Source organism: Ciona robusta, chromosome 9 (assembly GCF_009617815.1).
Source record: "Ciona robusta chromosome 9, ASM961781v2".
Classification (NCBI taxonomy): Eukaryota; Metazoa; Chordata; class Ascidiacea; order Phlebobranchia; family Cionidae; genus Ciona; species Ciona robusta.
Window position 1 is genome coordinate 4,607,018 of NC_143243.1, and position 27,221 is coordinate 4,634,238.

Sequence of the window (27,221 nt, forward strand, 5' to 3'; positions counted from 1 at the left end):
TTTAAAACACAGAATCAGAAACAAAACAGAATCAGAATTTTTGGATAATATGTGCTAAAGGTGCCCCGTCTCCCCCCTAACTTTATACTATAGTTTTTAAATGTAGCGTGTTTTAACGACTGTCATTTTGTTGCTAATTTCATAATATTGGTTGTTTTGATTAATTGATCTTTGCTACCGTATTCGAAGAGAAAACGGGAAAGCTTATGTTCCTTAACGCCTAAATGAACTTTATTGTTTGGATACGCACTGGCGGATAAACAATAGCTATACTGTAGGGCTAAGCTACGTCACTATCTCTACAAAGGATAGACGGGACGTAATAGCAAAAGAATTCGCAATGAAAATATTGAAGGAGTGCTGTTATTATTAAGCGTTTTCGATTGAATAAATTTATTGCGCGTACAGGTTTTATTAAAACAGTAATTTTTTTTGTCCTTTCGATTGCCGTAGTGAAAGATTAAAAACTATAGTAGGGTGGGGGAAGATGGGACACCTGTTTATTCTTTTTTCCCGTCCCACTTTGTAGCAAACAAAGAACATTCAAAGAAATATGAAAAGGTATTCACGACTCCGATAAATGGTTGTTAATTGTTTAAAATACGATCAGGATATTTGGATATTATGTGCTAAATCGTCCCATCTTACCTCACAGAAATATATAAAACGAAAAATACAGGGTAAAGCGACAAAACGACAGTCGTTAAAACACACTTACGGTTAAAAACATACTTTATTTAGATGAAAAAGCGCGGTTGCTACGAGTTAAGCAAACTGTACAAAAATTGCAAAACGAAGCAAAAAGTTCCACCCTACACTGAATAACTGCCTATAATCCGGCACTCAACAATCGAAGCATAACGATACGTACAGAACTATTCGGAAAGCACCACAAGTCTAAGTTTACAAATGCCACCTAAAGTAAAGTATTTTCGTTAAAACTCCAGAATTCTACCTTGCTGGGAAACAGACGACCTATCACCTACCTACTGAGCCGTGTAGTACTGTTAACTTACCGTATACCACAGAAATAGAAGTCGCCCACGTATCTCTCAATATATAGAACTGGAAATTTAGAAATGCCACCTACGTTACCGGTGTGATAAAATAACATGCTGAATTTTCGGTCGAATTTTAATTTGAATGAATCTTCCTTCTCGAGTACTTACATTGTCCAATTCTATTAAGTTAATAAATGTAACTTGTTTTATCCTAGCGTGGCCGGAAAACAACAGTCGTTATAACACGGATGTTCATACACCTCGTGCCAGTTTACGAGGTACCATGTATGTTACTTTGTAAGTGATTATATTTTGGGATTTTTTTGTATGCATGGCTGATAATTTGGACAACCCATTAGCGACCACTGGGTTGGAGCAATAGCCGTTTAAACGTCTTGTCCAAGGACACATACGCCAACAATTGATAGCAGCGACGAGGCTTGAACCCATTACCTCTCGGTTAGGGGCAGGCGCGCTAACCACTTTGCCACGGCACAAGACAGCAAGACAATGTAAGCATATTGTTCCATTTGCACACTGTGCGTAACGTTTTTCGTTAGTAATTCGCAAACTAAAAAATGGGCAGATTAATTCAACGAGCATTCAAAATTAACATTTTATTATTTTGCTTTGTTTCAGCCGCTGAAAAAATGTTGTATATATTCTATTTAACACCGAGTGTTACTTTTTTAAACGAATGCTGTAGAAATTTTAATGATTTATTACCACCTGTGCTAAAGTCCAGGTAAAACAGAAAACAAATTGGTTCTATTGACAATGTATTTTGTTATGGCGTAAATGCACCCAACATATACATAAGATGAATCACATTTAAGTATTTACAGGAACTTATTTTACGGCTCAGTGTATATTACATTTCTTAAACTAAGTTGACTTAGCAAAAACATTATAATGGCAAGAGTAGATCGTGCACTGAAGATGCTTCAGATTGCCAGGGGTTGCCCGTCTCAACTGGTGGAGTGGCGTGACTTGCTGTTTCTGTTGGGTTCCGACAATTAGGTGTTGGCTGCGGCACTTTTTCTGCTCGATCTTTTTCCTTAGCGGCATCTTCTACCACTTCTGGTGAACCAGAAGTTGAATTCTTGTGTGCGTTGGTAATTGTGGGTGCCTTTTTGCATTCTTCAACTAGAACAATTTCTTATTAAATATTTATCCTCATAAAATTGATATCGAAAAATCCTAAGCTCACAAGATAAGGAAATGGCCGTATTTGTCCTTGGGCAAGACACTTAACCGCAATTGGTTCAACCCAGTGGTCACTAATGGGTTGTCTAACTTATCAGCGATTTATAAAAAAAAATTAAAAACTCCCCCCCAAAAAAGTTACCTACAAAGTAACATACATGGTAACCCATAAGCTGACACAAGGTGTATGAACAGTGAACACCCGTGTTATAAAGACTGTCGTTTTTTGGCCTCGCGAGGATAAAGTAAGTTACACTCTTAAGTTGAAGTTGTAGGAACTTTTGTTGAACCGAGTCATTACTAACCTTTCAGTTGTCTCATGGCTTTTTCTGCTTTTGGATAATTTTCCTCCTGATAATTTTTCATGTCGTTTGTTTGTCGATACACGATTTTCTCAACAGCTTTGCTGAAGCTCTAAATTATGGTATTATAGATTTTAGTAACAAAGCTATAAATATTCCATTACACACCAACTCAAAGATCAGTCAACGGCGTGACATACTGGTTAGCGCGCCTGCCTGTGACCCAGAGGTAATGGGTTTAAGGCTCGACGCTGCTACCATTGTTGGCGTATGTGTCCTTGGGCTAGACAGTTAAAGGCAATTGCTCCAACCCAGTGGTTACTGATGAGTTGTCCAAATTATCAGCCATACATAAATAAAAATCACCCAAAAAGTAACATACATGGTAACTCGTAAGCTGGCACGAGGTGTATGAACACCGGTGTTATAACGACTGCCATTTTCCAGCCACGCGAGGATAAAGTTAGATTCATTCATTCATTCTGTCTTAAATTACTTACAAGAGAATCATCAAGTTTTTTTATATCAGGTTGATAATTTGCCTTCTCAATCAAACCCGTGCCTTCAATAGTTTTACTATGAGCCTTGGAGTTGATGGATCGTTGGTCTAGTAAGCTACAAAACAAAAAAATCCAATTTAACAAGCATTAAATCAATTATTGTCAAAGTAACATACATGGTAACTTGTAAGCTGGCACGAGTTGTATAAACACGCGTGTTATAACGACTGTCCTTTTCCGGCCACGCGGGGATAAAGTAAATTACATTCATTCATACTTTTTTTTGAATTTATAATTTACCTCGAACCGGGAATAGAAATGAACTTCCCTTTCTTTGCCTTTAACCAGAACGTTCTCATTTGACCCTTTCCCTACAATGGTTTAGTTTAAAGAGACTATGTCAAATATTTGTTTAAGAAATCTATTGTATAACAAATGGAGTTAGAAATAAAGGTACATAGAATAAAATTTTCTAAATAAAACATTCTTTTAAATAATGTTTAATATAGTAGGGTGGGGAAAGATGAGACAACTTTCAATCTATTTTTTAGTCCCATTTGGTAGTAAACAAAGAACATTTAAAGAATTATAAAACCGCATCCTTACGACTTCGGTAGACCAGTCACCAGTGTTAATTAATAAAACTCGATCAGTATAATTAGATATTGGGTGCTAAAGGTGACCTATCTTTCTCCACAATACTATATAACATACATCACATTTACCTTAATGTAAACCACTCCCCGTGAGTCAAATATATAATCATCGGTTCGGTAAACGAGATCATATACCGACTTGCTGACATGAATTTCTCTCCCTTTCCCAGTGCTTTCAAGTCGCGATGCTGTATTGACAGTGTCTCCAAACAAACAATATCGGATCATTTTTCTTCCCACAACTCCAGCAACCACACCCCCAGAGTGGATGCCTGGAACATAAATGGCTCAGTGGTGAAGTCAAATGCTTTTAAAGGTTACCAGGTTCGAGACTCAATTAGGGCGTGCGCAAAATAAGTTATCAACTTTTTGGAGTGTAATAAGCTGACAAAATTAACAGCAATATAAAAAAGGGACTATCAGCGGAAACACCTTTAGAGGATACCAGGTTCGAGGCTCAGTTTGGGCGTGCGCAAAAACAGATATCGACTCTTTGGAAGTAGTAGGCTGACAAAATTAACAGGAATATAAAAAAGCAATTATCAGCGGAAACACCTTTAGACGATACCAGGTTCGAGGCTCAGTTTGGGCGTATGCAAAACAGATATTAACTCTTTGGGAGTGTAGTAGGCTGACAAAATTAACAGGAATATAAAAAAGCAGTTATCAGCCGAAACACCTTTAGAAGATACCAGGTTTTAGGCTCAATTTGGGCGTGTGTAAAACACAGCTATTAACTCTTTGAAGTAGTAGGCTGACAAAATTAACAGGAATATAAAATGGACTAAAAAGCAACTATTGGCGGCATGTTTGGATATTAATTGCTAATTTTTCCAACTTAAATAGTAAAATAAAATTTTCCTACCGATTCTGATTGGAATGCATCCCCCACCAACCGGATTCTTGACATGGCTGATTCCTGTTTGCATTTCAAGTGCCATATCACATATACGTTGAGCATGTAGAGGTGTACGCACTGGTGCACCAGACACAGCCATGTACACGTCCCCAATTGTCTCCACTTTAAAGACGCCATACCTTACAAAAAACATAATTTTTATTTTTACAAAGAATAAAAGTCTGGGGCCCTGGTAAGCATGCCTGCCTCTAACCGAAAGGTAATGGTACAAGGCTTGTCGCTGCTACCATTGTGGGCGTATTTTTCCTTGGGCGAGACATTTAATGGCAATTGCTCAAACCCGGTGGTCACTAATAGGTTGTTCAAATTATCAGCCACACATAAACTCGTCAGGTGGAAGTGTATGAAAGAGAACACTCGTGTTATAATGACTCGTTTTTGGCAACGCCAGGATAAAGCAAGTTACATTCATTCATTTAAGAACATGTTATTTAAAAAACAAAGAGATAGAAATCAATGGAAAAACAATAGTTGTTTTACCCACACTATGGGCAAAAAGTGTAAAAAGAGTGCCATTTAAAAAGTAAAAAAGTAATATACATGGTAACTCGAAAGCTGGCACGAGGTATATGAACATCTGTGTTATAACGACTGTCGTTTTTCAGCCAGGCAAGGATAAAGTAAGTTACATTCGTTTATATTGCTGCCTAATGATATACAAAAAGTCTTATGATTACATTTTATTATATACCTTTCAGACAGGGTGTCGAACACAGTGTATATCTTGTTAAGTATAGCGATAACCTCCATTGGTGTTATTCGTGTGCAAATGTTTGTAAAACCAACCACGTCACTGAAAAGGACTGTAACATTTTCAAACACCTGTAAAAAAAATTTCAATATTAATCGGAATCTTAATATTTTTTTTTTAAAGAACAATAGTGTGAAACTTTACAAAATGAAAAAAAATAATAATTATAACTTTATTTTTCTCTTCGATTACAGTAGCGAAGATTTAAACATACTTTAAACCAAAAACGGGATATAGCAACAAAACAACAGATGTTAAAACACACTTACAGTTAAAAACAAATTAAATTTCTTTTCCTAAATGATGACAAATGACAAAATTTTACCTCTGCAATGCTGACGGCACTTTCTCCCTTCTTCAGCCTGACCGCAATTTCTTTTGGAATCATAGAAAATACAATGGTTTCAGCTTTTTGATTCTCTTTTTCAAGTTCTGCCAAAGTGTCAGCAAGTTTCGACGTCTTTGCTTGTTCCTGCCGAAAAATACGAGGGTTAGGTAACATTTTTGTAATCCTACAGGAAAGTAAATGGTTATTTTACGTGGCTAATAATTTGGACAACCCATTAGTGACCACTGGGTTGGAGCAATTGCCACTAAGTGTCTTTCCCAAAGACACACATGACAAGAATGGTAGCAGTGACGAGCCTTAAGCCCATTACCTCTGGGTTACATGCACGCACCAACATGTTGACAGATTTGCGTTTAATAATTATATCGAAACAATAGCAATACATACGTGTTGCCTAATTTTAAAACATAAAAAGTCGTTTATTGAAACATAAACCATCTTTAAAACAAAAATGTAATAGATGAATGATAATACACAAAAAATACACATGGTTTTCTATATTAGCTGTATAATGGGTGGGGTAAGATGGGACATGGGGTAATACGGGACACTATTTTTAAATCTTGTACAACAAATACCTATTAAATGATAGAATGACGGCCATATACTTTATTTTTGTAAATATTGTTTTTTTTTGCTTTGTGTCCCATCTTGCCCCATCCTAATGTACATATTTTTACAAACCATGTCCAAAGCTAGTTTCAGCTCGGCAGATTGCTGTGGACCCGTCATCAACAACATCTGAAGGGAATCTTGAAAACTGAGATCGCTGATGTATAAACCAACGTCCATCATAACATCCATATTGTCAAAGCTAATACAAAACATTTGTTTAACTGTCAAATTTTCTGTGACTGGCAATGCAGAAATGTAGCATGGGGGTGGGTTTTCATACACACATGGTTCGCTATTACGAGGTACCACGTTTTTGGTTATTTTTTATGTTATATAGTAGGGTGAGGAAAGATGGGACACCTTTAGCACATAATATCCAAATGTCCTAAGATTCATAATCGTGTTTTAAACAATTAACAACGGTCCATGGGAGTCGTGAGGATACGCTTTTATAATTCTTTGAATGTTCTTTGTTTACTACCAAATGAGACTGGAAAATAGAATGAAAAGTTTGGATATTATGAGCTAAAGGTGTCTCCCCCACCCTACTATATATTAGAATTTAACCGCTAATGCATGATTTTAAATATTGATAACTTTGTTACATTGGCGTGCACATGAAGATGACGGCGTTCCAACTTCCAAGATAATCCGTAGTCCCTCTAAGCTTCAATGAAACCGAGTCATCTCTTTGTTTGGGTGGCAGTGGGGGATGCTCCGTATCCAATATCTCTGCAAATTAATATTAGTAACAACTGTATTTGTGTCTTTAGTTATGGTAACAAAAGATTTCAAATTATTTTAAACAAAAGGACAGGATATAGCGATTTTAGTGAAAGTTAAAATGCGATTTAACACAAAAATATATTTTTAAATAAAATTCATAGCTTGCCTTGCGATCGCAGATATTCTTCGTATTCTGCCCACAAAGCTACAGTCGACGTCAATTCAACCAATACATTAACGGGTCTGTTTTTCATCTGTAAGTAATGTATGTTACAAATGTAAATGGCATGTTTAATTTCTATTCTATATGGGTAAGGTCCCGCAATGTAGCACGCTATGGGTCATAAGATTTAGGCCAGGATTGGCTCATTACCCCGACACCCAGGGTGCTACCGCATGAACCTCACCAGTTTAAGGAGCCCGGCGCTTCCCCGAAGGTAGGCGACAAGGGCTTTAATGGTAATGGTTGGGAGATCTTGTTTTGACAGCTCGGTCAAGCTTAGATGCTCCGCTAGCGTTTGCATATTCTTGGCATGTGCCAACATAGTAAAAGGATGTCTCATCTTTCTCGTCACATGTTCAGTTTACAAAAAAAATGTTTTAATTATTTAAAATATATAATTCTATTTTTCTATACTTTTGTTCAAGTTCGCTGTTTTTTTTTTATTTTTTTGTTAGAGCAACTCACGAAATTCCAAGTAAGGTCAACTCCTATTGGTTTGGTAAGAACAAAAAAGTCGGTTATCTTCTTTCCAATGAGAGTCGGAAAGGTTTTTACAACTCCCACACCACACGTTACTACCTGCATTGTCTGCAACACAAGAAGAGGTTATAAATAAACGGAACATATAGTTCTTGTAAAACTAGGCTAAAAAAACTGGTAAAAAAGAACATTATTTAAATAAATCAACCATATTTTTGAAAGAACATATATTTCCGGTTAAAGTTTGATAAAAAAACTTCTGGTAAAAGAGAATATTCAATAAATAAACAAAACATATATATATATATATATATATGTATGGTAAATTCTACTTTTTAAGTTTCACATGAGTTTCCAGGTATCCAGATTCCAGAACTATAAAAGCCGTTATTTAATAATAGTAAATAAAACACCGAAAAAATTTGGACAACCATTTAGTAACCACTGGGTTGGAGCAATCGCCATTAAGTATCTTGCCCAAGGACACATGCGACCAAAACGGTAGCAGCCAAGAGCCTTGAACCCTTTACCCCTGGGTTTAAAGCTGGCGCACTATGCAACTGTGTGGCGTCAGACTTAAGAATTTATGGGTGAATGTCTTAGTGTTAACTGTTAGATATTGATTAAGTAATTTTTGGTTTAATAAATCAAGTAAAAAAACTAAAAAAAATTGAAAAAACTTACTTCATCAAAAATGATGGAAAAGGGAAAAGTATCGAAAACAATATCACTGTTCACGCTCACTGGTGTAATAGAACGTAGTTTTGATAAAGCTGGCAACCAAGGATCTTGCTTTCGAACGGTACAGTTTTGATAAGTCACCCTGTATTCATCAAAAGTATAAGTTTGTTTGGTTTATACTATACCTACTACCTAGTAACCAGTGAAATTTTCGGGCATATTAAATGTAAATTCTGAACACAAACACCTGACTTTTAAAATTATTAGTTGGACCTAAGGAACATTTTAAAACGGGACTTGGTTACTGGTTAAAGGATTATTGTTTTTTTTATAATTTATTGTTTATTTAATAATTTAATTGCTAAGTAAAACACACATAACATTGTCTTTTTCCGAATGTGAACGAATGAATGTAACTTACTTTATCCTCGTGTAGCCGGAAAACGACAGTCGTATAACACGAGTGTTCTGTTTCATACACCTCGTGCCAGACTATGAGTTACCATGTGTGTTACTTTGTAGGTGATTATTTTTTGGGGTGATTTTTTTATTTTTATTCAGGGCTGATAATTTGGACAACCCATTAGTGACCACTGGGTTGGAGCAATTGCCGTTAAGTGTCTTGTCCAAGGACATACCCCACAATGGTAGAAGCGACAAGCCTTGAACCCATTACCTATTGGTTACAGTCAGGCGTGCTAACCACTTTGCCAAGGTGCGGGCTGAATTAAATATTAAAGTTGTGTTTCTTTCTCACCTCAATACACTATGCATTACTTCACCAAGAACTTCTTGTTTCAAAGTTTCAACTTTAACATCTTGTAGTTCATAATACATAACAGCTGCTGAGTGAATGAGTCCACGCACATAGTGAACATAACCAACATATTTTCGTGAAGTATTGTAATGAAAAACCAACCCTTCGTCATCCTCTTTTTCGACGTAAAAACTGACATAAAAATATTGCTATCAATGATTACTTTACCTTTTCGTGTGGCCGAAAAGTCATTATTAAAACGAATGTCTGTTTCATACATCTCATGGCAGTTTATGAGTTATTATGTATGTTACTTTGTTGGTGCTTATTTTTTTTGAACTTGTTCTTTTTTTATGTATGACAGATAATTTGCCGATCAGTTCCTTGCCCAAGGACACATACGTCCAAAATGATAGCAGCGACGAACTTAATTAAAGAAGCATACCCACCAAAAATCAAAACCAGGTAAAAACTAATGCATATTAACACAATGGGAGAAACTGCTTCAGCTTTCAAATAATTCCAAACTTAAAAAGGCAAACTAACAGAAAAATTGAACAAGTTTATTGATGCTCAAGTGCAACCTAAAGTACCATAAATATTTTTTAAATGAAAAAGGCAGTTGAACTCGAACAGATAGAGAAAAAATAAAGTTTGTTATTTATTTCATAGGAAATCCTATGGATATACAAAGTAATTTTTTAACTGTTTTTTTTTTACTTTGTGGTAGTTTTTTATGTAATTTTATGTAAAATGTGTGTTGTTTTAAACACTAATGTTCTCTTTATCATTAAAAATATATAAATATTTTATTTTATATTTATGCAGCTTTGTTAATCTTTTGTAAATATGGCTGATAATTTTGACACATTAGTGACCACTGGGTTGGAGCAATTGCCGTTAAATGTCTTGCCCGAGAACACATAGGCCCACAGTGGTAGCAGCGACAAGCCTTGAACCAATTACCTCTAAGTTAGAGGTAGGCGCGCTTAAATTTAATAGTACAAGTTAACAAACCTTGGTGGCTTAATGTCTTTGTATAAGTTGCTTATGTAATCGTGCAAGTTATCCAAACCGTTAATGAAATCGCACAATTTTCTCCCCAACACAGAAGTGATCTGGTCGTATCCGTAACGTGTCACGAATGTCATGAAATGAGCCCCAAACTGAATGAAACATAGATTGTGAAATATATAAGTGAATGAAAAGAAAATAACAACTGTTGTTTTGTCGCTATATCCTGTCTTTTCGTTTAAAATATTTTTAAATCTTTGCTACCGTAATCGAAAAGACGAATAAAGTTACTACTCCACTGCCCTCGTGTAGCAGTCGACGCAGACGACATTTAAAAATCAGGAAAAACAGCGGCTTGTCAAATTATTGATTTTTGATTTTGATATATCAAACAAGCATTTTTTTACAAAAAAATACGAAGTATATAAAGTTTTTTACCTTAAACATTATTTCACTCTCAGGACAATCCACTTCACACGCGACAGACTCTGCAATAATTGCCATCAAGTTTTCATCGTAAACCTGTTGTAGAACGTTTTTTATTGTCTCTGAATTTCATAAACATGCAAATTGATGCAGGATCTTAATTGGGCATTATGTAACTTCATTGATGAACATGAATAATATATGTGAATTGTAGCCCATGAAATGGAACCATAAACATATACATATATAGCAGAGAGAGGGCAAAATGGGACACCTAAGGAACTATTATTGCTAAATTTTTCAGAACCCAAAATACAATACACTAAAGAAATAGATTAAAACAATTTATTTTATAAAAAAACGTTCCAACTTGCCCCGCGTCCCAACGTAACTATAATATATGTATATGAATGAAAGAGTGTAATTTACTTTATTCTCGCGCAGCCGGCGACAGTCGTTATAACACGAATGTTGATTTTTACTCTTTTTTGATTTTTACTCGCAAAATACTCGCAAATTACTATAAGTTCTTAATTTTAACAATTATTAAAACATACTTAAACTTTTTCGTGATTTTAACTATATATAGTAGGGTGGGGGAAGATGGGACACCTTTTCGTTTAGTTTCCTCTTTTCATTTGGTAGTAAACAAAGAACATTCAACGAATTATAAAAATGTATCCTCACGACTTCCATGGACCGTTGTTAATTGTTTAAAACACGATCAGGATATTTAAATATCTAAAGTTGTCCCATCTTCCCCCACGGTACTCTATACTAGTGACGTGACTTACTTTATGAATAGAGAAACCGACACCTCCAATTCCTATCTTCTTTGCCATTTGATTCCAAATAGCGACACCCCATTCCAATTCGACGCACTCAACCACGCTTTTTAACACAAGTCCATACATATTGCAGTAATGGATTATATTGCGGCTAAAATATTTTGTCGACAATAAAAATGAACCGGCAGGTCCGGTCTTATTATATATTGGCTTTTAATGATATTCGGTTTATTGGACGCCTGCGATTGACAAGACATTTCAACTCAAGCCACAATATAACACATGTTTGCAACAGCAATAAACGTCAAACACAGACGCTTGTGCGAACCAATTCAGCGGCCACTAATGGGTTGACCAAATTATCAGTCATACATAAAAAATGAAAGATGCAAAAAAACAACCGCAAAGTAACATATTTGGTAATTCGTAAACTGGCAAGAGGTGTATGGAGTAGTAATATATAGTAGGGTGGGTGGAGAGGGGACACCTGTTCATTCCGTTTTCTCGTCCCATTTGGTGATAAACAAAGAACATTCAAAGAAATATAAAACGGTATCTCTTCACGACTCTTATAGACCGTTGTTAATTGTTTAAAAACGTTCAGAATGTTTGGATATTATGTACTAAAGGTGTCCCGTCTTCTTCCACATTACATCGCATATTACCAACGATAAATGATTGTAGCGGAGTAACAGAATTCATCAGTCTATTTCACTGATTTTCAACACATTTTTTGTGAATAAATATAACTGACTTTATCCTTACGTGGCCGGAAAACGACTGTCGTTAAACACCAGTGCTCTGTTTCATACACCTCGTGTCAGTTTACCAAGTATGTTACTTTGTGGAAGATTTTTTCGTTTTTTTTTTTACGTGTGGCTCATAATTTGGACAACCCATTAGTGACCGCTGGGTTGGAGCAATTGCCGTTAAGTGTCTTGCCCAAGGACAAATACGTCCGGCGCCGTGGCACAAATTTGTTCCCAAGTATTACAATAACATAAGAATTTAAGTGAAACAAGTCGTGTATTTTATTTTATTGGTATATTCAAATGTGTAATACCATGCACAATATTTTTAGGAAACAAATTCTTGGCGATCAATTTCTTAAAGATATCACCATCATAATAATAATGGTCGTGTCAACAGCATAATGTTGTATAGAAGTGAGAACTGACAGCAATTATACCAAGTTTTTATCTCACCGAATGAATCATTCTTCTTCAATTTCTAAAGAAGTCAAAAGTTACATTTTTAAAGTAGAAATTGGAAAGTCTAAAAACATGAAGATATACAATATATCTTAATCATCATTATATTATATAGTATGGTGGGGGAAGATGGGATACTTTTTTATTTCCGTCTTCCCCCACCCTACTATATATTTAATATCTAAACTAAATTTATGGTACTAATTATATAACCTAAATAGGACATCAAAACATTTATTAGCCAAATTTTTATGAATATGTAACAGTGTTAATCACTCACTAAGTAACATACTTGGTAACTCGTAAGCTGGCACGAGGTGTGTGAAACAGAACACTCGTGTTTAACGACTGTCGTTTTCGGGGCACGAGAGAATAAAGTAAGTTACATTCATTTATTTTTGAAAACCCATTTATTTATAAAAAACCAAAAACCTACCATTTACGAAAAGAAAAGCTTTACTAGTGGCCGTTCCTTTATCATTAGTGGCTTTGCAAGCGAATTCTCCAGTATCGTCCACAAAACTTTCGTTCATATAAAGTGAATACTGAGTTCCTTTGTTCATGTATTGGTAATCTGGGCAATTCCGGATAACCCTGCCTTTGAAATACCAAACGACCTAGAATAAAAAGTTTTGTTACAACTATATATTTTATAAGTATTTATTTATCCTTAAATGGCATTCCAGCTTTTATAGTTAAAACCTAGGTGTCAAAAAAACAATACAATATATTAATAACTTTACAATATAAAAATAAATTTGTCAATAAAAATATTTTTCTATCTTTGCTATCGTAATTGACGATACAAAAAAGTTATTATTATTATATTCTGTGTATGATCATTTAAACACCGTGTAGTTTTTACAACCGTTGTTTTGTCACTATATCTTGTTTTTTTGTTCAAATTTTTTTCAATCTTCAGTACCGTAACCGAAGAAACAAAAAAGTTGTTATTGAATGAATGTAACTTACTTTATCCTCAGGTTTCCAGAAACTGACAGTCGTTATACCACGGGTGTTCTGTTTCATACACCCCAGGCCCACTGGCGAGTTACCAAGTGAGTTACTTTGTGGGTTGTGGGTCATTTTGACTCATTTTTTGACTCCAATGAAAATGAAAACGAATTGGAAATTGAAAACAAAAATGAAAACGAAAATGAAATTGAAAATGAAATTCAATTGTTTCATACATGTCAGCTTATGAGTTACCAAGTATTTAACTTTGTAGGTGATTATTTTTTGTGTACTATGTCATGTATACATATAAACATTGTGTATCTTGCCTTAGACCAGCGGTTCTTAAACTTGTTCATTTGCTTTACCCTTTTAACAAAGATACTGATCAGATTTACCCCCAATATGTAATATGGCGTTCATTTAAAAAAGCGAAAACAACTAATTTACAGTTATACTTAATGTGACGGATGCGCTTGCTTTTTGGCAACAAGTTGTTCAATGCCTGGTAAAGTGCGACAATTGGCACAATTTGTCTGTCCCGTCAACTGATGCGAATTTTGATTTACCCCTTAAATACGAGGAATTTACCTTAAGGTGGCTGTACACAGTATCCGGCATGCGAATTTGCTTGCAAAGTCGTATGCAAACCCATTCCTAAATTCTGTATGCGGCAGCGAAATCCGGACAAAACCGACGAAACTGACGAATTCCGGATACTGTGTACAGCCACCTTTAGGGGTAAATTTACCCCAGTTTAAGAAACGCTGCCAAAGGTATACTCACCTTTGGGTGTGGGTTTGCATTTATATATGCGTCAAATCTGACTGGGTCCCCTTCTTTAACTTTAAGATTGCTCAGCGTTTGAACAAAGTATGGATACCCACTATATTCCCCTGAATCATTGCTGCATCCACTTTCGCTTGCTGCCGAGTTTTCTTCAGCGTCAGAACCATCTGATCACAATGTTAACAATGTTACAGATATCTAATTATAATAGGAAGTTTTGTCATAACCTCATTTAATCTCTATTCAAGAATTCTAGTTGCATGGAAACAAGATAAAAAGTTTAATAACTTTAAACATAACATAGACAAGGGTTGTGTTCTCAGCTACAGACTAAACTCGCGGTTACTATTGGTTACTGCGTTTTTTAGTTGGCCGACTAAAACCTATTCGGTGTTTTTTCAAGTTTAGTCGGCCTACTAAATTTCTAAATTTCTGTGTTACTTATTACATAAGTTTGTCGGTCAAAATCAACTCAAAACTTTTTATCGACTGATTAAATCAACTTAAAAATTAAAATTTGCTGACTAAATTTTAGTTGGGCAACTGAAAACGCAAAATCGAATTTAGACGGCAACTAGTTCAGTCTGTAGCCGAGAATAGCATCCCAGGGGTAGGAAAATAATTGATTTAATATTATTTTTGCAGGTATAGTGTAACTTAGTGTTATATTCCTCTGTTCTACCAAACCGAATTTCCCAAAGTTTAGATACAATGTTCCTTTAATATTAAAAAAATAATTTATCGTTTACGATTGCGGTAGCAAAAATTAAAAAATATTTTAAAAGAAAAGGCAAGATATTTTTACATTTGATTGAAAGAAAATAAGCGTGGTCGCTACACCTATCAGACAATCGAGCCACGTTTAGTTATTATCGAGTTAAACAGCTTGTACTAAAATATATATTTCCAAATCCACCACCATAAAACACAGTTAGTGCAGGCATTTAAAAAAATTGCAGACAAACAACAAGCCATTATTGTATAATGTGTGTATTAACTTGAAAAAAAATGTAAACGACCCAGTGATATTCTTAAAAAACTACTACGAACCGTTTCCTTCATCTTCTTCCTCGCTGTCCTCTGCCTACCAAAGATTAATATTTTTAATTAAAATAAAAATCCAAGTGGAAATCTAAATAACATAAATTGATTGTTATAATTTGTTAATACTGCTGGAAAACTGTTTAACTCATACTACACCTATTTAACATTATAGATGTATTTTACATATGGCGGAAAATTTCTAAAACCCATTATCGGCAATGTTGGGTTAGCGCAATTGCTGATAAATATTAAAAAGAACACAGACTTTTTTTAACATAAGTTTTTTTATTTAAGAAGTAAAGTGTTTTTTCATTAGGAGATTGCTAACAATTTAGTCCAAAAAGTTTAAAAGGTGAGACCTCTGCTGAACAACATCAGCCAATGAAAAACTGGGTAAAAAAAACAATTTTTTTTTTCAATAAATGTGCGGCTAAAATTAACACACATGCTATACCTCTTCATCTGTATAGTAATAATAACATTCATCGTCGCTTTCCTCTTCTTCAGAATCCTCGGAATATCCTCCTGCTTTGGCAGATGCAAGTTGTTGCTGCAGCATCTCGATCTGTGAAGGTTATATGTTAAATGAATGTAACTTGCTTTATACTCGCATGGCCGAAAAACGACAGTCGCTATAACACGGGTGTTGTTTCATACACCTCGTGCCAGCTTACAGGTTACCATGAATGTAACTTTGAAGGTTTTTTTGCATTTTTTTCTTTTTTTTTATGCTGGCCAAGGACACATACGGACACAATGATAGCAGTGGCAAGACTTGAACCCAACACCATTAGGATAGAGGCAGGTCCCTTAACCACGGCACTGGATTGTGATAAATATGTTGCTAAGTGTAAAATTTCAGGAAACTTCGTGCCCTCTATCAAATCAATTGGTATGATTAAATTAAACAAAACCTGTATATAGTTTATGTACAAGTTTACGAATATTTATATAATTTATGCAAGATATTTGTGACCTTTAATAACTATTTTACAAAAAAAACATAATTGAATCTGAAAATGTTTATTATTTTTCCCGGGAGTCTCGGTATTAAGTACTTATACAGGTTAAAACACATAAAAACAGATAGTGGGCATTGTTTCGCTAACAAGTCACCAAAAAGTTACTTAAGGCGTAGCGACCACGCTTATTTTCTTCCAACTAAATGTAAATATGTTTTTAAAAAGCGTGGTTAACAACTGTTGTTTTGTCGCTGTATCCTGTCTTTTAGTTTAAAATATTTCTAAATCTTCGCTACCGTAATTGAAGAGACAAATATAAGTTATTATTATTAAAAAAGTTATTATTAAACAACCTGTCGCTGTCGGGCCAAGTACATCTCTTGTTGTTCGCCTGTCATCCGACTAAACTTTGTTTCTTCTATTCTCTTCCTCTCAGCTTCTTCTTGTGCTCTCACAACTGCCTCTATTTTCCCGCGGATATCCATCTTCCCAACTATCGGAGCATCGCAAGAAATGCTATCCTCTTTTTCCGAGTCACTCTGGTTATTCTGTGAAGCAGTATAACTGAATGAATGAATGTAAATTACTTACGCAGCCGTTATCACACAAGTGATCATACACCTCTTGCCAGCTTACGGGTTACCATGTATATTAGTCAGTGGGTGTTTGTTTATATCTATAACTGACAATTTAAACAACCAATTAGTAACCACTGGGTTAGAGCAACTGCCCATAAGTGTCTTGCCCAAGGACGCACATGCCCACAATGGTAGCCTTGAACCCATTACCTCTGAGTTAGAGCACCTATTAATATATGCGTTGACGTATTATATATATAGTTGCTTCATACACCTAGTGTCCGCTTCCACGTTAACAGAACTATAAAGGTGATGGTTTCATTCTTTCAAAAACAAGCCAACAATAGTAGCAAGTTTGAGTTTAGAACTCAGTACCCTTGGGTGAAAAGTCGCACGGACATGAAACAAAATATTGTATACTCACTAATTGTTCTCTGGATTCTTTGAACATTCTTCTTTCCTCTGCTAATTTCCGAGCTCTCTCCTCTTGCAGTCTCCTTCTTTCCTCTTCTCTCCTTTTCTTCTCCACGACGTCAAATTTAGTGAATGACGACGCTAATTTTTTAGGACGTGGACTGTTCTTAGCTGACTGCAGAAGCTCTTTCGTAGCACTTGTAACGTCATCAACGCTATCCTAAATAAAACATCATAAAATTCAGAACATGATGCTATGAATGAATGACTGTAACTTACCTTATCCTCACGTGGCCGAAAAAAAGACGTTATAACACGGGTGTTCTGTTTCATACACCTCGTGCCAGCTTACGAGTTACTATGCATGCTCCTTTGTGAGTGATTTTTTTTGTGTCAGCTGATAATTTGGACAATCTACTAGTGACCTGAGTTGGAGCAATTGCCGTTAAGTGTCATGCCCAAGGACACATACACCCATAATGGTAGCAGCAACGAGCCTTGAACCCATTACCTTTGAGTTATAGGCCGGCGTGCTAACCACTTTGCCACGGCACCAGACAAATTCTCTGTATGTAACAGCAAATTACCGGGTTCTGTTTTCGCTGATCTTCAAATATTTTTATTTCGTTTTCAAGTTGTTTGATTCGTTCTTCATGAAGCCGAATACGCTCTTTCTCCAAGCGTTGGCTTTCGATGACGTTAAAGTTTGTGAGAGTAGATGGAAGCTTGTTTGGCTGACATGGCATTGACGAGTTAACTTCATCAGCAGAGTCGCTGTCATCTTTCTGGATGAAATTAAAAGGGATTTTCTGTAATATTTTATGCATTTTTTGCCAAAACTTACGATATCATTTAGGCGAATATATATAGTAGGGTGGGGTAAGATGGGACACTTTTAGCACATAATATCCAAATATCCTGATCGTGTTTTGAAACGGGAGTCATGAGGATACGGGTTTATAATTCTGTGAATGTTCTTTGTTTAGGAAAAAAAGAATAAAAAGGTGTCCTATCTTACCCCACCATACTACACAATATCTTAACAAATAATTTACAAAATTTATTTAAAAAAAACATGATTTTATCTCAAAACGTAGAGTCCTGGGTGTTTTAATATAGATGATAACATCTAGTTGAATTTTCTGCGTCTTTTTATTTTTTTGTCATTTTTTAATTAATCCTACCATTTGCTCTCTAGCTTCTTTAAACAATCTTCTTTCTTCTTCCAACTTCCGAGCTTTCTCCTGGAAAAGAGAATCTCGCTCTTCTTTAATTCTCATCCTTTCAACTTTGTCGAACTCAGTGAAAGATTTGTTTAATCTGCTTGGAAGGCGTCGTGTTATTCTGTTCGTGCTTTCTTTGTTTTCATCGTCTTGGTCTGAATGTTCTTCCTATAAAGAACAAATAACTATTTTATTTTTGATACCGCCGTGGCATAGTGGTTACAGCACCTGTCCGTAACCCAGAGGTAATGGGTTGAATGCTCGTCGCTGCTAATATTGTGGGCGTATGTGTTCTTGGGCAAGACACTTAACAGCAATTGCTCCAACCCAGTGGTCACTAATGGGTTGTCCAAATTATCAGCCATACAAAAAAAAAATCCCCCCAAAAATAATCACCCACAAAGTAACATACATGGTAACTCGTAAGCTGGCACGAGGTGTTAAACCCGTATTATAACGACTGTCGTTTTCCGGCCACGCGAGGATAAAGTAAGTTACATTCATTCATTCATTCGTTTTTGAGGTTGTATACCTAATGCATTACTAATTTTAATTTTGTTAACAATATATTATAATAATAAAAAATATATATAATAATAATAACTTTATTTGTCCCCTTGATTACGGTAGCGAAGATTTAGAAATATATTTTAAATGAAAACACAGGATATAGCGACAAAACAACAGTTGTTAAAACATGCTTACAGTTAAAAACATATTTACATTTAATTGGAAGAAAATAAGCGTGGTCGCTACACCTAGCAGACAAACAAGCCATTTATGTTTAATAACTAACAAGTTAAACTTCTAATATTGGCACTAAGCTGGCATGGGGATGGGAAACAGAACACCTGTATTATAACGACTGCTGTTTTTCGCCACACGTGAGAATAAAGCAAGTTACATTCTTACCTTCATCTTTTCTCTTTCAAGGTCCATGAGTTTTTTTTCTTCCTCCAAAAGACGATTTCTTTCTTTCAATATCCGAAGTCTTTCTTCTTCCAACCTCTCCATGTTAATTCGGTCAAAGTTGGTACGACCTCCGTCCAACTTTCCAGGCGAGGTTTCAATTCTGGTTTTCTACAAATAATAATAGTAATATAGTAAGGGGGAGAAGATGGGACACCTTTTCATTCTAAAACTAAGAATTTTAAAACCAAATCCCTACCACTTCAATAGATCATTGTCATTTGTTTAAAACATGATTAGGATATTCGGATATCATGTGCTAAAGATGTCCCAACTTACCCCACAGAACTACAACTTTTTTTTGTCTCTTCGAGTACGGGTGCGAAGATTTAGATATATTTTAAACAAAAAGATAGAATTTGGCAAAATAACAACGCTTTTTAAAAAAGCCTACAGGTAAAAAGATATTTATACTCATTTGGAAGAAAATAAGCGTGGTGCGTGGTCACTATACTATCTTCTGTAACTTACAACTGCAAGGAAATCAAGGCATACCTTTATTTGAGATTAAGATTTCTTAACATTCAACAGGATATAGGCTAAGATAAAAAAATTACAAATATATTTTGAATCTTACTTGAGTGCAATCTTCGCTGTCAGAAGTTTCTTCATAATGTTGCTTTGCTTCTTCAAAAAAACGCGCTTCTTCTTCTAATAGTTTATTGCGCTGTTCCTATAACAACACATTTTTTTATAAATTTTAAATTAAAATTTCTTAAAAAAAATTAATTTAAATTAAAATTATTAAAAAAATAAATATATAAGAATTGTTATACAGAAAAAATTATAAGAATTATTCTGCAAAAAAAGTTCTATAAGAAGTTTTATACAAAAAAAAGTTTCAAAAGAATTTTTTTTACAAAAAAATTATAAGAATTTTTATACAAAAAAATATATAAATTTTTATACAAAAAAAAATATGAAAATTTTTATACAGAAAAAGTTTTGTATGAATAATTTTAAAAATACAAATCAGTCATTGTATGCACTGATAGTCAAACACTTTAAAGGAATTCGCGAAAAACGTTGCACCCAGGGCAACAACCCACAAACCTGGATTTTTAATCTTTCTTCTTCCATTCGTTGTCTTTCCAAGACATCAAACTTTCTTCTCGAATAATCTAATTTACTCGGAACTCGAGTTAGTTTATTATTTTTCTTTTTTTTCTTTCGCTCATTTCCATCACCTTCATTTTCTTCGGATTCTTTATTTTCGGAGCAAGAACTTTCTGATGAAGATTCTCTTTCCATAAGATTCTGTGAAGAATATAATAATAATATAATATAATAAAAACTTTTGGTTTCTTTAATTATGGTAGCGAAAATTTAAAAATATTTTAAACAAAAACACAGGATATAGCGACAAAACAACAGTTGTAAATAGGTTTTTAACTGTAAGTGTTTTAACAACTGTTGTTTTGTCGCTATATCTTGTCTCCTGTTTAAAATATTTATAAATCTTTGCAACTGTAATCGAAGATAAATGTAAATATGTTTTTAACTGTAAGTGTGTTTTAACATTTATTTGGAAAAAAATAAGCCTGGTCGCTAAACCAACTTAAATTGATATTCTTTGATTCATAAATTCATCTAACCTGGTGTTTTTTAAAATTAAACGTTTCTTCTTCAAGTAACTTTCTTTTTTCTTCCTGAAGTCGAATTCTCTCCTCCTCAAGTTTCTTTTGATTAAAAATATCGAAATTTGTGAGAGAAGCGTTCAGTCTTCCTGGAGTAACAGTCTGAAATAAAAAGCATTTATCAACTGGAAGATTTAATCCAATAAAAAATATTCTGGTAAATTCATTTTTCTTGTAGCTGTTTCAACGTCTGAAGTCATCATTATGTAGGGGTAAATAACAGCTAAAATGCAGTTGATATTTCTCAAACTGCGTTCTAAAAAACTAATAAATTTTACGAATATGTTTTACTAAGAAAATACATATTTTTCACGTTTCACACATAAAAAGTCCCGCCAATGACTTAACAGTAAAAAATTGTATATAACAACAGTGTATATAACATAGCTCGCGATTTCAGTTCTACATTTGACAATTTAAGTCACACCACGGCCAAACCTCAGCTTTATTGTCTTCCTCGTCGGAGCATTCCTGCATCATCGCCTTTGTTTTTTCGAACATTTTTCTCTCCTCCTCCAAGAGCGCATTTCTTTTCTCTTGTATTCTCTTTCTTTCCTCCTCAAACCTCTGCGCTTCCAGTACATCAAACTTGGTGAAAGATGACGCCAATCTGTTGGGTTTCTTTCTGCTCACCTCAGGACTGCTGCTCTGCGATTGCAACGATGATGACGATACACCATCTGTTTCACCAGCAGCCTGTAAAATACATGCGATCATAAAACGTAGTAACTTTAGGCAAGTACGAGATGTGTAAAACAGAACATTCATGTTATAACAACTGTCGTTGCCCGCTATGTGAGGATAGGCAAGTTACATACGTAGTAACTCGTAAGCGGGCATGAGCTGCATAAAATAACACCTGTGTGTTATAATGACTGGTTTTTCAATGCATGTGAGGATAAATAAATTAGTAAATTACATTTATTCAAAAAAAAACTAATAAGTAATAACTAAACTATAAAAGCGATATGTGGTAACTAAATGTGTGTTTTGGGTAAAACGAGCTATAAAATAATTAGGACATCAAACTACCAATCTTGCGGCTCGAAAAGCCAACTTTTCTTCTTCCAATTTCCTCCTTTTTTCTTCTTCAATTTGACTTCGCTGTTTATTTTCTTGTTCTTTTAACAACTTGCTAAAATCAGTTGTAAGTTTCTTAGGAGCCGGGGTTGGTGAATCTTGTGCATGATATTCCTCATCGCTTGATTCCTAAAGTTTGGGAATGTAGTGCACCAAAATATATAGCAGGGTAGGGGAAGATGGGACACCTTTTCATTCTATTTTCTTGGCCCATTTGGTGTTAAACAACAAACATTCAAAAAATTATAAAACCGTATCCTCACGACTCCAATAAACCGTTGTTAATTGTTTAAAACACGATTAGGATATTTAGATATTGGGCGCTAAAGGTATCCCATCTTTCCCCATTCTACTATAATAACTTTATTTGTCTCTTCGATTACGGTAGCGAAGATTTAGAAATATTTTAAACGAAAAGACAGGAAATAGCGACAAAACAACAGTTGTTAAAACATGAATAGAAATCTTACGTGATGAACCGTTGGACACTTGTGTTAAAACTCAAGTTGCTTAAGTGAGCTCATTAATTATTTTATATATATTATAAATTATAAGGCAGCAATTAAAATTCCTGAAGTTTAGGAATATTATGTTGCATGTGAAAACAGAGCCGAAATTATTCGTATTTGCGCCATTGGACACTTGTGTTAAAACTATCATTTGCTCAAGTGATCTCACTTATTGTTATTCCCATTCAGTAATAATAGAGGGCAGAAATTACATTACGCTGCCATTGCTTGTATAATCCATAAGCAGGGCCATATAACTGATAGCATACTACTGTCAATGCTAACGGTGTAAAGCTATGTAAATTAAATTGTCTTAATCACTTTACGTTACACGCACCTCATTTTGTACTGGTTGTTTCATAGATCTAATCTCTTCCTTCATCCGGAGCATTTTTTCCATTTCCAACTTCCTTGATTTTCTCTCTTTTCTTCTTTTCTCTTCCTCTTGAAAATCGATGTTGATTTTTCCGGGACTTTTACTTTTGATGATCTTTACATCTTCTTCTTCTTCTTCGTCACAAGACTTCCCCTCTTCCTTCATCTGCATCGAACACAGTAGTTAGCCTACCGTGCATGCCTCTAAGTCAAAGCTAGAGGTTACAGGTGCAAAGCTCGTTGCTGCTAGTGCTACCATTGTGGGCGTATACCTACTTTTAACTTTTTCTTTGCCAGCTCAATTTGCACTCTTTTCTTTTCTCTTGAATCTCGTTCATTTCTCTTCTTTCTTTCAGTTTCAGTTTTAAGTCTTTCTTCTTCTTGTTTCTTCTTTTCCAGAGCCTCAAACTTTCCCTGCAGAAAAATTCATATGCACAACTAGTGGCGCAGCCAGGGAGGTTTTAGGGGTCGCACCATTGATTAGCACCCATGTTTCTGACCCAGAGGTTGTGGGTTCAAAGCTCATTGCTCCTACTGTTGTGGGCCCATGTGTTCTTGTGTAAGACACTGAACAGCAATTGCGTTTATTTTTACTTTACTTGGGTTGTTTATTTTACTAATCATAATAATAATAACTTTATTTGTCTCTTCGATTACGGCAGCGAAGATTTGGAAGCATTTAAACGAAAAGACAGTATATATCGACAAAACAACAGTTTTGTGCAGTGAATTCCTTCGCAGAATTCCCTCTGCTATTATTGTTACATGCCGTTTAAGTGCGCCGCTCCTAATTACCATTCCTACGTTTCTCCCGTATTTCCTAATTTGCCACGTTACTCAGTTTGCATGCGTTACTTGCCATTTGTACTGCAGTTAAGTTAGAGTGCGTGTTAAGTTGTCTTTATAGCTACTTTAACTCTTTGTTTTTTTTAGGTTACTATGAAACGTTTTAAGTTTGTTTAAACCTTATTTAATAAACTACTCATGAAACGTTCCATTTTGGAATCGCGGTTACAGTGAAAAACATATTTACACTGTATTATTTATTGTATTACAAACCACCTATAAGTTACATACCTTTACAGTTCCACTTAATTTAGGAACAAATGTCTTTGTTGTTTTGTTCTTTGGAGCTTCTACGGGGCCATCTTCTAAAAGTGCATCAATCTGCAGTGCAATATAAAACCCAGTTTATATAGGCATAACCGCATAATAATACAGTACTTCAGAACTTTTTACACTTGTGTAAATTTTACCCCTGAGGGTAAATTCTTCGCGTTTAGAGGGTAAATGAGCTATCAATCAAAAATCACATCAGTTGACAGCAGAGAAAAATAGTGCCAATTGTAATACTTTACAAGACATTGAACAACTCTTGCCAAAAAGCAAGTGCATCTGTCGCATTAAATATAACTGCTGTAATTAGTTGTTTTCGCTTTTTAATAAATGAGCGCCATATTACACATTGGGGGTAAATTTGATAAGTATCTTTGTTATAAGTGTAAAGTATACAAAAAAATTAAGAACTGCTGCAGTACAGGTTTATAGTGAGGGGTTATAAACTTATAAGTTTTGGGGCAAGGGCAGGGGCTAGTGGTTATAGAGGTTAGTAGTTATATGGATCAGTAATTGGTTGTAACTCTTTTAGTGGTTAACAGGGGAAGGACTATTCACTAGCCTGGCATCTCAAATTGCAGTCATGTTGGAGCAATAGCTTTACAATGAACGCATTGTCACAATAGGGATAAACCTAAATCTGGATCAAACCAATGGATGAAGACATCTATGTGTGTTAAACTAATGAAAATAATAGGTTCAAGGCTCTGCGCTGCTACTATTGCAGGCAAATGTGTTTTTGGTCAAGACACTTAACGGCAATTGCTCCAACCCAGCACCAGCGGTCACTACACGACAGAATCGACGATACTAAACAGAACGAAAGAGCGTATATAACCGACCTAATGTGGGAAAGATGTTCTTACTAGTGTTTTATGTATTTAGAAAGGTATTATTATTATTTAATTAATTTGTTTCACACTTATTAACACTTTGTAGTTTGTAATGCTGTTTTGTTCGTTTTTCCGTATTTTTTAATTTAAATAATTACCGACACCTAGTCATTCAATCAAGACCAACCAATACGAACCTCAGCTTGAAACCTTGCGATTTCTCTTTCCCGTTTCTCTTTCGATTGTTTTCGATCTTTTTCCATTTTTTCGCGCGATTTCTTTCGATTTTCTTTTTCACCCATCGCATTCTTTTGTTGTTGATAACAATTACCAAAACGTAAACAGAAATATATAGATTCTTGGTAGATATTGAAACACTTTTAAAATGTATTTTCTATCAAATGCCAAAATAACTGGCAAACAAATCCAAAGAAATAAAAAATGTTACATGAAATATAAGAACGAAGATTTTCATTTTGCGGCAAATATATGAATAAATCTCGTTTATAAACTGATTACAAGTTGGGTTAATGTTCACATTAATTAAACATTAACAATAAAGCTATAAAAAAATTACAAATCTTTCCGATTGGGCAATTTCCCATCCACCATTTTATTAATAGGTAAATCTCCACTTATTTAAAACCAATTTGCACCAAGTAAAATCTTAACCTTGAATTTATCAACCAATTTTCCTTCGCCCAATGACGACACCAAGCGAATAGGTTTCTTATCATCTCGTCTCCGTTCCTATATAAAACAATTTGAATCACATTAACCGATGAGATTAAAACACGTCACACTGTTTGCATTAACACTGTAAAGTAAGCATAGAAGGTTCAACACTTCTGCTGCCCTGCGAAGACGTGTGGGCAACTCGGAAGCGCTTGTGTACGCACAAGCTACCCAATTGTACATTCGTGTTATAACTGCTAGTTGCCATAACGAACGACTAAGCGATTAACATTAACTCCGCTCTGACAATCAAAAGATTCGATATCGTTTTCGAAGAGATAAATAAAAATTATGTTATGATATCAACACAAACTAGGAGACTTCGAACACGCCAGCCTATATCGCGCGCCAAAAGGCTATTTTTAAGACGCTCCTAATTTCTATACGATTATACAGTAGGATGGGGAAAGATGGGACACCTTTTCATGGCATTTTCTTGTCCGATTTAGTAGTAAACAAAAAATATTCAAAGAATTATAAAACTATACCTTTACGACTTCCATGCACCCTTGTTAATTGTTTAAAACACGACCAGAATATTTGGATATTATGTGCTAAAGGTGTCCCACCTTCTTCCACCCTACTATATATATAGTACTGTGCGGTTAAATGGGACACCATTAACACGTAAACAAGTCGTGAAGATACGATCTTATAATTTCTTGAGAGTTTTTATGGTTAACTGTATTTTGAAAGAGGAAATCGAATGAAATGGCGTACCACCTTCTCCCACCCTACTGTATAACAAAGGAATTAGAAAGATAAAATTGTGTGGGCAAAAATAAAATGTTTTTAGACTACCCAGTAGTGCACAACAGGCATATATAACTTACTTTCCTCCGTTTGTGAATTTTTCCTTCTCCACTTGCTACGTCATCAGTGACGTCACACTTTGTATCCGACATATTTTGGTGGTTATTGTATGCAGCTAGTTTAATATCATTTGGTTCTCGCATTAACACGATTCTGTGTTGCTATTAAAACAATCATATAATTATAGGAACACCTTTAGCACATAATATCTAAATATTTTGATCGTGTTTTAAACAATTAACAACGGTCTATGGGAGTCGTGAGGATACGGTTTTATGATTCTTTAAATGTTCTTTGTTTACTAACGAATGGGAAGAGAAAATAAATTGAAAAGGTGTCCTATCTTCTACCACCTTGCTATACCTCTAAACACATACATACCTACCACTATGTTGTTGGTCTATAGAAGTCACGAGAATCTAGTTTTTTTTAAATCTTTGAACGTTTTTTGTTTGCTACTAACTGCGACAAGGAAAAAGAATGATAGGGTGACCCATCTCCCCCCACCCTACTATATGTTATATAGACGAGCGAAAATGACGAAGTTAGTGATAAAACGACAATTATAGATTCAGTTTAATTCAA

The 27,221-nt window shown here is 34.9% G+C and overlaps 2 protein-coding genes across 2 annotated transcripts; both read right to left on the reverse strand.

Annotated features, from left to right (window-relative positions):
• Positions 1-1,763: 1,763 nt before the first annotated feature.
• On the reverse strand, positions 1,764-11,588 carry LOC149731177 (soluble guanylate cyclase 88E-like). The gene is made up of 17 exons (XM_089884377.1): positions 11,401-11,588; positions 10,619-10,702; positions 10,184-10,332; positions 9,167-9,358; positions 8,413-8,551; positions 7,714-7,836; positions 7,192-7,279; positions 6,905-7,031; positions 6,369-6,498; positions 5,661-5,807; positions 5,276-5,406; positions 4,531-4,703; positions 3,735-3,937; positions 3,310-3,380; positions 3,010-3,124; positions 2,513-2,621; positions 1,764-2,147 (listed from the first exon to the last, which is right to left on the reverse strand). Exons 1-17 carry the CDS (start codon positions 11,518-11,520, stop codon positions 1,909-1,911), a joined length of 2,340 nt encoding a protein of 779 aa, XP_089740503.1. The 5' UTR covers positions 11,521-11,588; the 3' UTR covers positions 1,764-1,908.
• Positions 11,589-12,416: 828 nt separating this feature from the next.
• On the reverse strand, positions 12,417-26,818 carry LOC149731178 (uncharacterized). Its single transcript, XM_089884374.1, has 21 exons — positions 26,657-26,818; positions 25,761-25,838; positions 25,286-25,396; positions 24,217-24,306; positions 23,416-23,553; positions 23,102-23,305; positions 22,208-22,384; positions 21,614-21,871; positions 21,134-21,277; positions 20,592-20,795; positions 20,116-20,211; positions 19,482-19,649; positions 18,531-18,737; positions 17,934-18,131; positions 17,357-17,566; positions 16,708-16,902; positions 15,847-15,957; positions 15,399-15,432; positions 14,346-14,515; positions 13,042-13,222; positions 12,417-12,624 (listed from the first exon to the last, which is right to left on the reverse strand). Exons 1-21 carry the CDS (start codon positions 26,777-26,779, stop codon positions 12,608-12,610), a joined length of 3,114 nt encoding a protein of 1,037 aa, XP_089740500.1. The 5' UTR covers positions 26,780-26,818; the 3' UTR covers positions 12,417-12,607.
• Positions 26,819-27,221: the final 403 nt, after the last annotated feature.